Below are 13315 nucleotides of genomic sequence, written 5' to 3' on the forward strand. Positions count from 1 at the left end.
GAAAATTTTTTTTTTTTTTTTTTTTTTTTTTTTGCCCAGCCTCTCAAGTTTCCTAACCTCAAGCCTGTTTTCTACTGCGCAGCCAAATGCCCCACCTTCGCACTGCACCCCCAGAGCGCCACCGTCAAGCCCCGCTGGCAGGAGGCAGGGCAGGCTTTGATTCTGGTTGTCAAGATGACAGGCCCACAAAAGCACAGCTGACAGAGGAACTGAATTCTTCCCCGGGAAGAAGATACATTTGCCCGCAATGGGTCTGCAAAGTCTTCCGAGGCACCTCTTCCCCCTCTGTGCTCTGCTCAATAACTTGTTTGTTTGGCCAAGAAGCAAGATGGCAATCTTAATCAGAAAGGGAAGCTAGGTTTTTTAAATAACTTAAAAAAATCATTTTTATATAAAGCAGCAAAAACATATTTTCCTCTCTGCAGAAAGAAAACCGTGAACAAGGAAACACAGCGATGTAAACGGGGCCGTTCATACACTTCTGCTAAACTGGGTCCCCCGACAGACTCAGAGCTACTTTCCAACTTCCTCGGCGCTGTCAGAAGAAGATTCTTTGGCGTCTCCAGTCGCTCTTTTACTTTCCTCTTGATTTAAACTTTCCTTTTCCGAACTGGTCCCGTTGGGTATAGAGTTTTCGCCGTTGACCAGCCCGTGCTCTGCAGCCTTTGCCCTGCGGACAGCCTCAGTGAGGGTCAAGGCCTCCTGTGCGCCGGCCTCCCCGTCCGGGTCCCTGAGGACCAGGGGCAGCCGCGAGTCTGCCACGCCCTCCAGCAGCCCCGGGTTACTCTCCTCGTACTTGGGGAGCGGGGCGTGCCCCTCCACCTGCCTGCGGCAGTGCTCTCGGTTCGCGGCCGCGCTCTTGACCGCTTTTTCCAAGATCTCTTTCTCACCTAAGCGCAACTTGATGGCCATCGTGGCACGAACGGAAAGGGCATGGTTTTTCAAGAAGGACTTATCTTCCTGAAAAAGGAAACAGAGCAAAATTAACTACAGCAAGTCTAAACCAGCAAAACGATAGTGCCAGAAGGCAGATCAGTTGCTGCCGGGGACGAAGGCATGAGAGAAATTGGGGGTGACGGGGGTGGGGGGCGGTGACAGAAGGTTCTGGAACTTGACTGTGGAGGTGGCTGCCATGACTGCACGCTTAAACCCAAGCGTACACTTCAGAAGTGTGAATTTTACTCTATGTAAATTATACCTAAGTAAATGATTATAAAACAAAAAAGAAGAGCCTAAACCAAATGGTGCGTGGACACTGACAGAACTTCACTTATTTCTAAAACCCTTCTGTCTTGTGCCCTGATGGAGCCCAGGGCTCGGCACTTGGCTGAACGATGGCTGAATGACAGGTACTCGAAGTCAGTGACCCAAGAGTAAACTTGTGTTTGTATCATATGAATTAGAAATTATGGAAAAATGTTAAATAATGTAAAAAATTTATATTCTAATCAACAATACCTCAGTGTGACTCTTCTGGTAGGGGTAAACATGTAAAATAGAAAAATATTAATAAGTTTAACGAAAAATGTCAAATACACAATGATTTTGCTAAAGCACGACAGTAATTTACATTTAAGAAAGAATCTCTTTTTAAACATCTTTTAAAACATGACAAAGCACAAATCCTCCCTTAATCAACAGAATTACCTCAATGGTTGTTTTATATGTTTTTAAAAGAAGTGAGGCTCGATCTTCAAGAAATGTCCACAGTTTGACCTCATTGTCCCAGCTAACAGGATACTCAGAGTTCCCCAAGGTGAAGATTCTGTCAATGGCATTATCTCCCAGCAAATGTTCTTTCAATTCTTCTACAAGAACACAAACAGCCATCTGTTAGGGGAAACAGCACTACTTCTCATTTTAACCAGCAGCCCACCTCACAAAACATCTTTCCCAACAATGTCATCTTCCCGTGGTGAAGAGTTCTCCCTGATCCATCAGCCAGGCCGTGGCTAGACTCTCCAGAGCAGAGCCAGAGCTGTTTCAGGGGAGAAAGAGGGGAGGTCTTCCTGATTTGGAACCCAGACCAAGCCTTGCTGGGCCAGCCCCTCCACACTGTTCACTGTTTTTACGAGGGATCCCGAGAGCCTTTAGATGGTTTCGGAAGATACTTCTTAAAGACCATCTGTAGCGACACACGCCTTATTTTGACAACACCCCTCTTGCAAACTCTGAGCCCAGTCACAGCAACTGGGTCAAAAAGACATGTAGGTGAGCAACGTAAACTGTGAAAACAAACAACAGCACAACAACCCAGTGATCCCTCTAGACTGAAATCTGACGGATGCTAATTCCACTAGTTGACCTGACAAAGCTATCTGTCTTGTCTTACAACAAGTAAACCACAAACTGAAACCCCAAAATGGACTGGAAAAATCTTAGTTAATGAAATACGTGTCTATATCCCTCACTTGTCAGGAATTTAAAAAGGAATTACAAATAAACACAAGTGCACATCTCAACTGCCTTCAAATACATGTAAGAAGAGGAAAGAATTCAGCAACTGCTCTGAGCATTTTATCTCCTGGCACATTATCTTCAAAAGACCAAAACATGCCGATCCTATTCATGCTCAAGAAATACAACCGTGCTTATGTAATTATGAGACAGTATCTCTTTCAGAGCAAAATGCCCTACAGCTGTCACTATTTACAATTCAAATGGAAGAACTTCTGCTGCCAGCAAACCAAACTTTTATTAGTATTAGTGAGAGTGATTCAAAGAATGCATCAATTGTCTCGACAAGACAAACTGTCTATGACTAAAGAGAAACTAAAGAGAATCAATGGACCTAAGATGATTCAAAAGCAGGTTGCTGTTTTGTTTTTGTTTTTTTAAGAAAATAGAAGTTAATTTAATATTCAGAAAAGAAATTTCTTAAGTCGCATTTGTTAGCAAAAGGTCCTGATGAAATTCGGGATTTTTAGATTTCTGATCCTTCAGTTTATATTCTCTGCATAAAGCAATGAAGATTTTTTAAATGCTTTTGAAGTGGAAGAAGTTTCTTTTTAGACGCCCCCAATACTAAGGTTACAATTTCTGTTTTCCTCCTCAACCTACCCGAGTTGTACCCTTTAATTAACATTGGGAAGGTGAGGGGCTGAAGCAGAGTTTTCTCTCTGCCGCTCTTAACAGTGATACTGGACTGGCTTCACATGCCTGGAGAAATAAAACCCACGAAAGGCCATCACCCTGCCTGGAACACTCAGGAAGTGAACCACAGGCTCCGGGGGCAGGTTTCCTTCCCCTCTTCCCTCTCGCTGACAAGCCCTTCCTGGATTTCCTGCATTCCCTGCCCACCGCAGGAGTGTGGTTTGGTGGCCCCCAGCCTGGCCCCTGCACGCCCCGCAGCGCTAGAATCTCTTCCGTGGGCTATCGGTCTTGCAAACCCACAGGAGCCACGCGGGGGCCTGGGGTACAGGCCCTGCGGCGGCAGAGCTGGGTCCCAAGTCAGGGTCATCGCCGGCCAGCTGAGTGGCCAAGTTACTCTCCTCTTTGCATGGGAGCTTCTACGTCAGTCAAGTGGGAGCCCCACCTCCCTCCAGCAAGGCTGACGAGGATGAACAAAGCCTGCACCACGTTCAGCATCGTGCCCGGCACAGAGAGGGGGCTCCCAAACTACAGGGATTATCATCGGCGTCATCTCTCATCAGGATATGAACTGTGACATTCAACTTTGTAATGCTATATTACACGCAAGAAAAGCCCACGGTTAACCCTTAACTCGCGTTCACTAAATTGAACTGAGGAACCAGTGCCAAAGCACAAAATCACCAGAAGCTCCCACGTGAGTGACAGGGAGTCGAGAGCAGTGTGGCTGCGAGCGAGGGACAAGGACCACCTAACACCTCTCTGGGCTCTGCAGTTGGCTGTCTGTATTTCAGGACTCAGTTTCTTCTACTTCCAATGTCAAGCCAGGACCTGGGCGGCACTTCTCTGGCCGCAGACATGAAGGGAGGGAGCCAGACGGCAGAGCCCAGCAGACTCCCTCCACGGGCTGTCATTTCTGCTCCGGCCCCGGGCTGCCCTTGCTCTAGCGCTCGGACAGCTTCCTTCAGAAGAACACTTGTCTGTCTCTTCAGTTAGGTGGCACGCACTCACTGTCACTCATTCCCACCCAATCCGCTGTGCCCAGGATCCAGGGTAGTTTACAACAGCAGCAAACTCACACACAATTAAAAATGGAACCTCACAACCAGGGGATGTGGAGGAGTATATTTTCAGATGAAAAGTGAAAACACAACCGCAACAGATCACATCTCAGTGCCAGAGATCCCAAATGGCTTGTCTTAAGGAAACATAAAAGTAATGCTCAATGCATACATATAACTTTTTGTGCCTGAAATAAGAGGCTGTAGACAGGAATATTTGCAGTTTAAACAGGTTCTGTTTGCAGTGCTAGTTACTCCAACCGGATGCCTGGCACTGACAGGCCTGCTGGCGATTTCGGATTCACACTACAGAGCTGGTTAACAAATGAAGGCCTCTGGCCCACGTGGGTCATGGCCGACCACCCGACTTCAGTGTCGAATGACCATTCACCGCGAGGACATTTAGGCTCTGTCGTCCCGGGTAACAGGCACATCAGAAACTCCCATCTACACATGTCGAATTTCGATACAGGCAGACAATCCAAGATGCATTAAGCTTTCTTCCAGTGCAGTAGAGAATTGTTTGTTTATTACAAGCGTATACTGACAACACACTGAGGATTTAATAAAATACTTCCAGGATAAAACAGATCAATTTCTTCTTTCTCCAATATTACCTCTTCCCCCCAAAGTGCTTTAATTTTAAGTAATTTTATCTTTAATCTGAATCCCTCTGTCTCACACTTCATGAATTAAAAAAAGAAAAAAACAACATTTTGGATTTTTTTCTGAAATGATTTACCTTCGGTCATGCAGAAGACTCGGAGAAAAGCCAGAAGTTGGGCAGAGATGGGTGGCTCCGTAAAATGCAATGCAAAGACACTGGAGCTGACGAGAGGAAGAAGAGAGATCAGGTCCTGCTGCAGTGGCCTCCTCGCCCCACAGTGAAATCTCTGAATCTGCACTCCGTGTGTGGTCCTCAGGGAGCCTGGGCCAGCATGAGGGACCCCACCTCCTCACCAGAACTCTAAAAACAGAATTTTCAGCCCTGGCGAAATGCGGAAGGCCTGGGCTGGCCGAGGAGGGTGGCGGTGACCATCACTGCCTGCAGTTCTTAGTCTAATAGCCTTCATCTCGGGTGCACACAATACATCAGGAGAATTAAGCATACCCATGGCTCCTAAGAAAGGTTAACAATAATTTACGTTGAGTTCACATTTTAATCATTAATCAAATATTGACAAGTTCAATAAAAAAAGGTCTAGATAATCCATTTTCATTAAGAATGGTTCTCTCTACTCCCTGGAGAACCAATAAATCATAATTCTTGTCCTTATCATTTTGCGCCTCAAATGCAAGAAAATCTTAAGATTTGATTTAACCAGAAATTCTTGAAATCGCTGAGTATCATGACTTCATTACAGAAACTAATGGTGGCAAAGAATTAAATGGAACAAATTGATCCAGGTCATTAACCTTTTCAAGGTGAAAGGCATTAATGACATGGAGGCACTTATTTCACTGAACGAGGATTTCAGGCCACATCCCCTAGAACTGGCTGTGATCTGAAAACGCTGGTAAATCACCATGCATCTCAACGGTTTAAATTTGCAGTAGAACAGGGATAAAGGGATTAAGACAAACTACAGTAGAGAAGTTTTATTAACACACCAGTTAAACACTACGCGACTGGAAATATTTCAAGTACCACAGTAAAGAGCTGACAGATTTTTTTCTACGTACGTTGGGATGCCAGCGCGAGCCAGGACCTCGGCCTTCATGGCGTACAGCCTGTCACTTTTACTCACTCCAAGCTTTATTTTCACTCTGTCGTGTGAATTATTGTCAAAGAAAAAACCACTGTGGATCACAAACTCTGCATTTGACCGAGTGCCATAAAAAATGTAAATCTGAGATGCAGTAAAGAAAAAATAAAGGGATATAAAAGAAACTTAACATCCATTCTCAGTACAGAGCAGGGCAAAGGATCAGTTCTCATATATTTAACACAACTTCACACTAAGGAGACAAGCGGCTCTGAGGTGACCATGTCCCTGTCCTGAACATCACGTGCTGGCGGGCGGGGCCGGGCGGGCTGAGGAGAGCACACGCCGACCTCCTAGCACCCGGAGGAGCCGGACCCCGTCGTCCCAGCCTTCTCATACCCCCTCACACTCCCAGTCACAGCGAGACTGCTGCTTTACGACTGCACTTTAAAATTCACCATGTTCTTTTCTCCCTCTCCTTTAACTACAAGAGCGTCTCCTGGAACCAGGGTTTAAGGCAGTGTCTGTCAGAAATCCACTTCTAGACGCTGCGGCCATTCTGCACGTAGCAGGAGGGTTCATGAACCGTCTCCAGGCACTCTGTCAGGCTAGTATTTTCACTCTGTCCCAGCTCGAACGTCAGTGGTCTGTGTCGGTTCTGTCTTTTGTGTTCCCTACTTGGCCACAGGACTGCCAGGCAGAGTGCAGGTGTCCCTTCGTGCACATGCTCAACCCCACCCCAAATATTACTTAAAACTTCACAGATTAAAGTGAAAGTACAAGAAGGCAGCTCTTGCGGTTCCTGATTCCCTTATGGTTTTGCCGCTTAAATAAACTGCCTCCTTTTAAAGAAGGTTCTAATCAACAGAAAAAGACACGAAAACAATGCAGTTTATACAATCGAAAAATCTCTTCTACTGTCGTAACACAGAATTTATTTTCAGTCGACAGTGTTACACACACTAGATGGGTTGTGCAAATAACTGCGTTCACATCTTTCTCCCTGGTGGACCCGAAGGTCCCATTCAAAGCACGGCATATTTATTACGGCTTTGGGTCTCAATATGTATTCCAGAAAACAAGCCTTAAATACAAATCTCAAAATTTTCTGCCCAAGTTAAATACTTTTTAAAAATGATCAACACAGTATGAGGTGAGGGACTCCGCGCGGAACCCACCTGCTCTCCGGCCCGGAAGTCCTGCAGGGCTACACACTCACAGCGGTCGTCCTCCAGGTTGTAGCCGGTGGTGATCTGTACACGGGAGGAAGGATGACAGGACAGCGTCTAAGTGCTCTCGCTCAGGAGGGCCTTTTTCCGGCGATTAGAGGATAAAAGACACGCAAAGCTACTTAAAGGGGTGTATTCTGCTTGCTTCACCAAACTGAGCAAAAAACTGCTTGGTTATTTTCATTGATTCTACTCACACCAGAAATCCTTATGGAAGACCCCGTACCTGCAGTGAGAGACATACTCTTCGGAAAATGTATTGTATAGGTTATCCCTTGCTGGTCTCAACCAAACATAATCATTCATTACAAAGTTACAGGCTTTGAGCTCATTCCCCCCCCCCTCCCCTGCCATCTCCAGCCAGCCACCCCCCCCCAGGACCTGCGCTCCCTCCCGCAAGGAGGGAAGCGGGATCTCTGGAGAACTCGAACTGACTTGCAAACAGCATCTTTAGTATTTGGCCATTAAGAACACAAGGCGGGTTTCCCACTGGATAAAGAATCAGGGAGAAAGAAAAGCTCTGTTTCCAAATTATGTACTTATTTTACTCTGGAACTAGAGAAATTAAAACTTTCAGATAAGCAAAGGAAAAATAAAACAACTTAGTTGTATCCTATTCACTCTCTTTATGCTGAAAGCTATACTGTGAGAGTTTCTGAACCCCCAAATCCACTAACCACACTGACAATCCGCATCTCTTCCTAATCTCTCCTGTCAAGGGGTGTGGGAGGGGGGCAGGCGATGTCGTGGTCTCGGCACTGAAGTCACCACAAAATTCTCTGGGCCTCAACTGGTCAGCATTTTACCTTCCGAGTCGCCCTTTGCATTTTGCTTGCCCTGCCGTCCCCTGGCTCTTCTCACCCAGCTCAACACATGCAAAACCCTTCCAACTGGTCTCAAATTCCAGAACTGTCCCTCCCGTGTCCCGTGTGGCATACGTGTTTGACCTCCTGTTTAAAACTTTTCAGTGGTGCTCCACGTTGCCTTGCGGAAAACATCCAAATTTTTGAGCAAGGCCAGTTTACAAGGAGGCCCACACCTCCCTATGGTCTCTGGACACGCCACTCGCCTGCCACTCCGGGCGCCGTCCCCGCTCCCTCGTGCCTGCGACGACCTTCAGCTCCTGCTTTGCCTGAGCCCCGGCTTCTCTGGAGATGCCCCCCTTCATCCCCCACCCTCCCTCTCTGTCCCCCAAAGCCTCTCCCACCCAGTAATAGGGTATTTATATCTGTGCACCCCCCACCAGCCAGACCTGCAGCCTAGCCCTTTCCACCTCGGCGCCTGGAGCTTAGCTCACCGGGCCCAACACCTGACACTGCCCTCGCCCTTGAGAATATCTGCTTGATGCAAGGAAAAGAATAGGCTCTCCAATTTATATTAAAAGCTCCTTCTCAGAAGTCTGTCCCTCAGAGCAGCCCCCAATCTCTTAGATTGTCTGTAAATACTCATTAATTACTTCGATCTCCTCATTTTATCCTGGAGAATCAAAATTCAAGACGGCTACAAGTGCTACTTTGCTATTCAAGGTATCAACAGCTCAAAAGATTACTTTTGAGTCCAGGGAATGGCATTTGGGGATGGAAGGGCAGATAACACTTCTCTTTAAACCCAGTATCCCCAGAACCAAGACCAATGAGAAATATGAAAGCAACGAGGACTAAATGAAGGCAGGTGTTCTGGCTCACTTTCACTCACAGAACAGCTTAAACACTTGATAAAAAAATCAGCTCCATGAAGTTCCTGCCCAATGTCAAAATCACTTTTATGACCCCCAAACATGACCCTGATGATAAGGTACAGAGTGGGGATTGCCCATGACCTCCCAGCCCTAGAAGGCTGGCATTCCATGGTGCAGGCAGTACCCAGGGGCCTGACAGGAGCACGAACAGGCAGAAGGAAGTCAGCGGAAGCAGGAGGGAAGGGGGAGGGCCAACAATCTATAAGAGGAGCACGCGGAAGCACAGGAGACAGACGGTGGAGGACAGGAAGGGAGGCCCGTGGGTGGGGAGGTGTGGCCATCCTATGCGTGGTGCTCAGGATGGCCCAGCCTGGGGAAGCAGCGGGAACAGTCAGCGCAGAGGCCCTCGGTGGGCGTGTAGGGCCCAGACAGACTGGGGTGTAGCGGGGACAGGCTGAGCAGGGGGCCCTGTCTGCTACTGTAAACACCTGGGCTTTCACCTTGAGACCGGAAGCCTCATGCACATCTAAATGTTTCAGATCTTCAACACTCAAACAGAAAGGCCTCGAAAAAGAGCCCCCTGCAATTCTGCTTGAATCTTCCAAAGCCCTTTCCTCCTGGTTGGTAGAGTCACGTATCCAAATACAAGGGCTGATCATTCCAACACGCTTTACCTGTTGGAACTAATACAGAGGCCGAAGCCCACTTAGAAGTATCCTTCTCTGTACAAACTGAACAACCTCAAAAAAGGGAAAGCAGACCTGTTCCCGTTAGTTCTGAACAAGCCACACAGAATTTAGATACGTTATGCCTCACAGCCCAACACGCCGCCTTATAAACCTGTCTACGTTTGTTTCTCGGAGTGGCTAGGAAATAGATCACGTTCGCTAGAATCTCCAGCCCGGCCTAGGTATTCATCCAGCCTCGTTAATTTCTCATGCTTTTCCTCGCTGCTGCTGGTTTGGAATCACTGTCACAGGCTTGATTCCTCCATTTCTATCCCCATAACCAGGTTTGGGGACACTGTTAGAAGCACGCAGCGTTGCTGGCTTACAAATTTCTATCAGCTCCCCCAGTGGTAGTCAGATCAGACAGACAACGACTGTCAGGACAGACACACACGAAAAAGAAATCTACTGTCTGAAAAGCTGAGCCTTTCTTTCAAGTACCTTATTTTAAAAGAGATTAACTGTTAACATGTATGACATACAACTTCATAGTGCTAAAAGAGATTCTGAAATCCTACCAGACAAAATTTCCCATCAAGTGTTATTTTTACGGTGGGAAACTGTCCAACAAAGGTGTAGCAGAGTTAAGTGTGCAGAGAAGATAGCCGCTGTAAGGAAAAGCACTAGCGTCTTGTATAAACCTCCTCAAGGTTAGCAGTGTTTCTGCCGGGACTGCGGTGGCTGAGACCTGATGAACAGTATTAGGAAAAGACAGCAGTAGTACTTGTCATCAATTCGTTATTTTTATTTTGAGATAAACTTTTTTTTTGTTTTTTTTTGTTTTTTACTTTTAGGGGGGGAAAAGAGTGAGTAGTTTACATGAAAGCCACACAAAACCGGTGTGCATGTGAGTATGTGAAGGTGCAAATGCACAGCAAAAGAATGGGAGAGATGTGCAGGAAGCCAGTAACCAGCTACCCAGGAGGCGTCGAGTGGACCAGCCACGGGGCCGCCAGGGCCCGGGACTAGTAGGGGACCTCCGAGTCTCACTGCAGAGGCTTCTGTTTTCTTTAACTGGTTTTCTTCGTTTACAGTAAAGTATGTACTTGTTAAATTTTAGAAAGAAAAAAATAAACCCCGATGATCAATCAAGTTTGGGAACCAATGACCTAATCCAAGAAAAAGAAAAATGTTACTGTCAAATATTAAAAGCTATTTGAAAAAATTTTAAACTTCAATGTTATAATCATTTAAAATAGCTCTGAAAGAAAACAAAAAGAACAAAATATAAAATTGTATTCATTAATGAAGATAAATGATAAAATATGCGAATACTCCTCAAAGTGGCTAAATTAAGCACATCTAAATTAAGGCAAAAATGTAATTATAGAAGTATAGATATTCTTTCTCTCCAATTTAAGAGTGTGCTGTGGCTAGACCTTCCCAGGTTCACACTAGGGTTTCTCTCAAGTGTCTGGCACACGTGGCATGTGTTCTGGCCATTTCGTGGAATTAGATGTGAAATACTCATTTATAGCACCAGTCTGTTTATAATACTGCTAATAATAACAAAGAAAGCTGACACTGAGAAAAGATGAACAAAAAACTAACCAAACCAGTATACGATTATAATATTTAAAAATTCAAAACGTTCTGAAGTTGATCATATTTCCAACTAGTAATATCAGGAAATCTTTCTCAGCACAGAGAGCACAGCAACCGGCTCTGAGGCTCAGAATCTGAAGAATGCTGAGAAACAGAGGCAGCCTCCTCTACGCGTCACGATTAACAATCCTCACAGCATCTCCCTATCTTCCCAACGTCTGATGATGCCAACTGACTCCTGCATCCAAGGCCAAGAGCCAAACGCCCAAGTGCACCTCTTCCCGCCCCACTGCCAGGGACACCAGGACTGGCTCCTGAACAAAAGCAGGTTAATCAACGGGGCCAAGGATGTGTCTGCATAGCAGGTGAAGGGAGAGGGGGCAGGAAAGAATCAGAGAAACTTAAGTAACTGATAATACAGTCAGCAAAGAGAGAAAACAAGCAACACAAAAGGAAAACCCAGAAGGAGAAAGGATTTTTTTTTCCAATAAATTGGTATTTTAAAAAGAATAAGAAAAAAGAAACTTTGGTTTAAGTCTGTCGTCCAATAAGGTAAGAAAATGTATGTCTAGGCTGGAATCGTGGCTCAGCAAAGAAATGCAGTTTACTGTGGCTTCTGAAAGTGATATAAGACTCACGTTTTCAGGATTAAGTAAACACAGAGAGAAAAAAACGCCAGCCTCTACTCATGGGGGGCGAGGTTTGGCGCTGTTTGCTCCTCTTAGAGGGGGCAGTAGGGAACAGTGACTTGTAGGCAGAACTTCGCCGGTTAATGAACACGACCCGAGGAGGTCCTTACCAGGCCGTTGGTGTGATTGCACATGTCCCACAGAGGAATCAGCGCCAGGGTCACCCGGGAACCATCCTCCGTGGGAATCTGGTTTTGTCGAGTCATAACGGAAGAGACCGCCCACCTGTAACAATCAGAAAAGAGGCGAATTATGGCCGGCACATCTGAAAGCCCAAGGCAGTCACAACTCAACCAAAACCGAGGTGTGCCTGACCTCTCACGAATTTTCAAAACCCTTTCCTAAGTCGCAAAGGTGATGTTCATCATCATTTAAAATTAAGTCTAGGGTAAAGAGAAGAGGAGGCGGGATGTGGAAGGAAAAGGGAGCCAGGGGAAATCTAGGAGTGAGAGATTAAGGGAGGACGTTCCCGGGAGAAAGCAGCCTGGAAGAAGGGCCTAGAACAGAGTCAGCCAGGCCTCAGCTGGTCCCGGTCCGCGTTGCTGCGGAGAGACCCCACCCCTCTTTTATCCAAACGCTGACTCTGTACCTATTTTGAGCCTCACTGAAAAGCAAACACTAACTCCTTTCTGATCGGAATCCTCTAAGAACTCTACAAAATGTGGAATGGTATTTTTTTTTACTATGTTGTGCACTGCATTAGATCTTTTTGTTAAAAAAAAGTCCCTACTTTAAAGAGCTAAAACAGTCTGTTTGAAAGAAAAAAAATCCTCACCCCACACTAATGTTAATCTTGGGCATCACTTGGCTATATCAACTAATCCCCACCAATACAGGTTAACGGCAATTTCCACATGGCTATTAAAACGCTGCTCCCTGCCCCGGGGTCCAGTGTAACTTCCAGAAAGAACAATCTCTTTTTTAAGGCTTTAAATGGTCATGCAAGTCACTTCTTACCCAAGCCCTTCGCACTTCTGAGATCCCAATTTCACTCAGAAACCACCCTCCAACACATGCCTCGCACATACGTACACCACACCCCACACACACCCCAACACACACACACACACACACACACACACACACACACACACACACCCCTCACACCAACCTGTAGTCCTCATAAGTGAAAGAATCCTTCAAGGGCAGTTTGTGGGCATGAGGATGGGTCTGGGAATTAGAAGTTTTAGAAAGCAGAGGTGAAAAGAGAAAAAGGGAAAACAGAAATCAGTCAGCAAAATTTCATTATTTAGCTGCCTAACAGATCCTAACGAGAGCCGAATGAAGCAGGAGGCACCCAGCCGCGCTACTGAGGGATCATCGGGCTATTACGCTCTCATGCATCACTGTCAACCTAATTTGTTGTGCCCAGCAGCCGCCATAAATCTGCTGCCTCATATTTCGATACCAGGACCCACAGACACGGCACGGAAATAAAATTTAAGGTGGACTGAGTTTACAAAAGGTAGGCACACCCACACCATAAGTCTCTCGTCTACACGGAAACCCGGAGTCTCCAAGTCAGGTGTCTGTCCCGGCCTCCCTTTGCATCTCTTGCCTTAATGTGCTTGTACAGCCCTCAGGAATAG

The 13315-nt window shown here is 46.1% G+C and overlaps 1 protein-coding gene across 7 annotated transcripts in view; it reads right to left on the bottom strand.

Moving 5' to 3' along the window:
* The window catches only part of SETD3 (SET domain containing 3, actin N3(tau)-histidine methyltransferase), a 72942-nt gene that overhangs the window by 5081 nt on the left and 54546 nt on the right, over positions 1–13315 (bottom strand). For 2 of the 7 annotated variants that reach the window (XM_024759021.1, XM_024759017.1), the window contains exons 7-13: positions 12838–12896; positions 11837–11951; positions 7036–7110; positions 5835–6001; positions 4894–4979; positions 1648–1808; positions 1–960 (exon numbers count right to left, since the gene is read on the bottom strand). In XM_024759021.1, coding sequence (XP_024614789.1) covers positions 514–960; positions 1648–1808; positions 4894–4979; positions 5835–6001; positions 7036–7110; positions 11837–11951; positions 12838–12896 — 1110 coding nt within the window. In that variant the 3' untranslated portion in view covers positions 1–513. Of the gene's footprint in view, positions 961–1647; positions 1809–4893; positions 4980–5834; positions 6002–7035; positions 7111–11836; positions 11952–12837; positions 12897–13315 lie in introns of those variants that run through there. The other 5 variants (XM_024759038.1, XM_024759047.1, XM_024759031.1 and 2 more) reach the window with 5 other exon arrangements.

This window comes from Neophocaena asiaeorientalis, unplaced genomic scaffold (genome assembly GCF_003031525.2).
Source record: "Neophocaena asiaeorientalis asiaeorientalis breed wild unplaced genomic scaffold, Neophocaena_asiaeorientalis_V1.1 scaffold476, whole genome shotgun sequence".
Classification (NCBI taxonomy): Eukaryota; Metazoa; Chordata; class Mammalia; order Artiodactyla; family Phocoenidae; genus Neophocaena; species Neophocaena asiaeorientalis.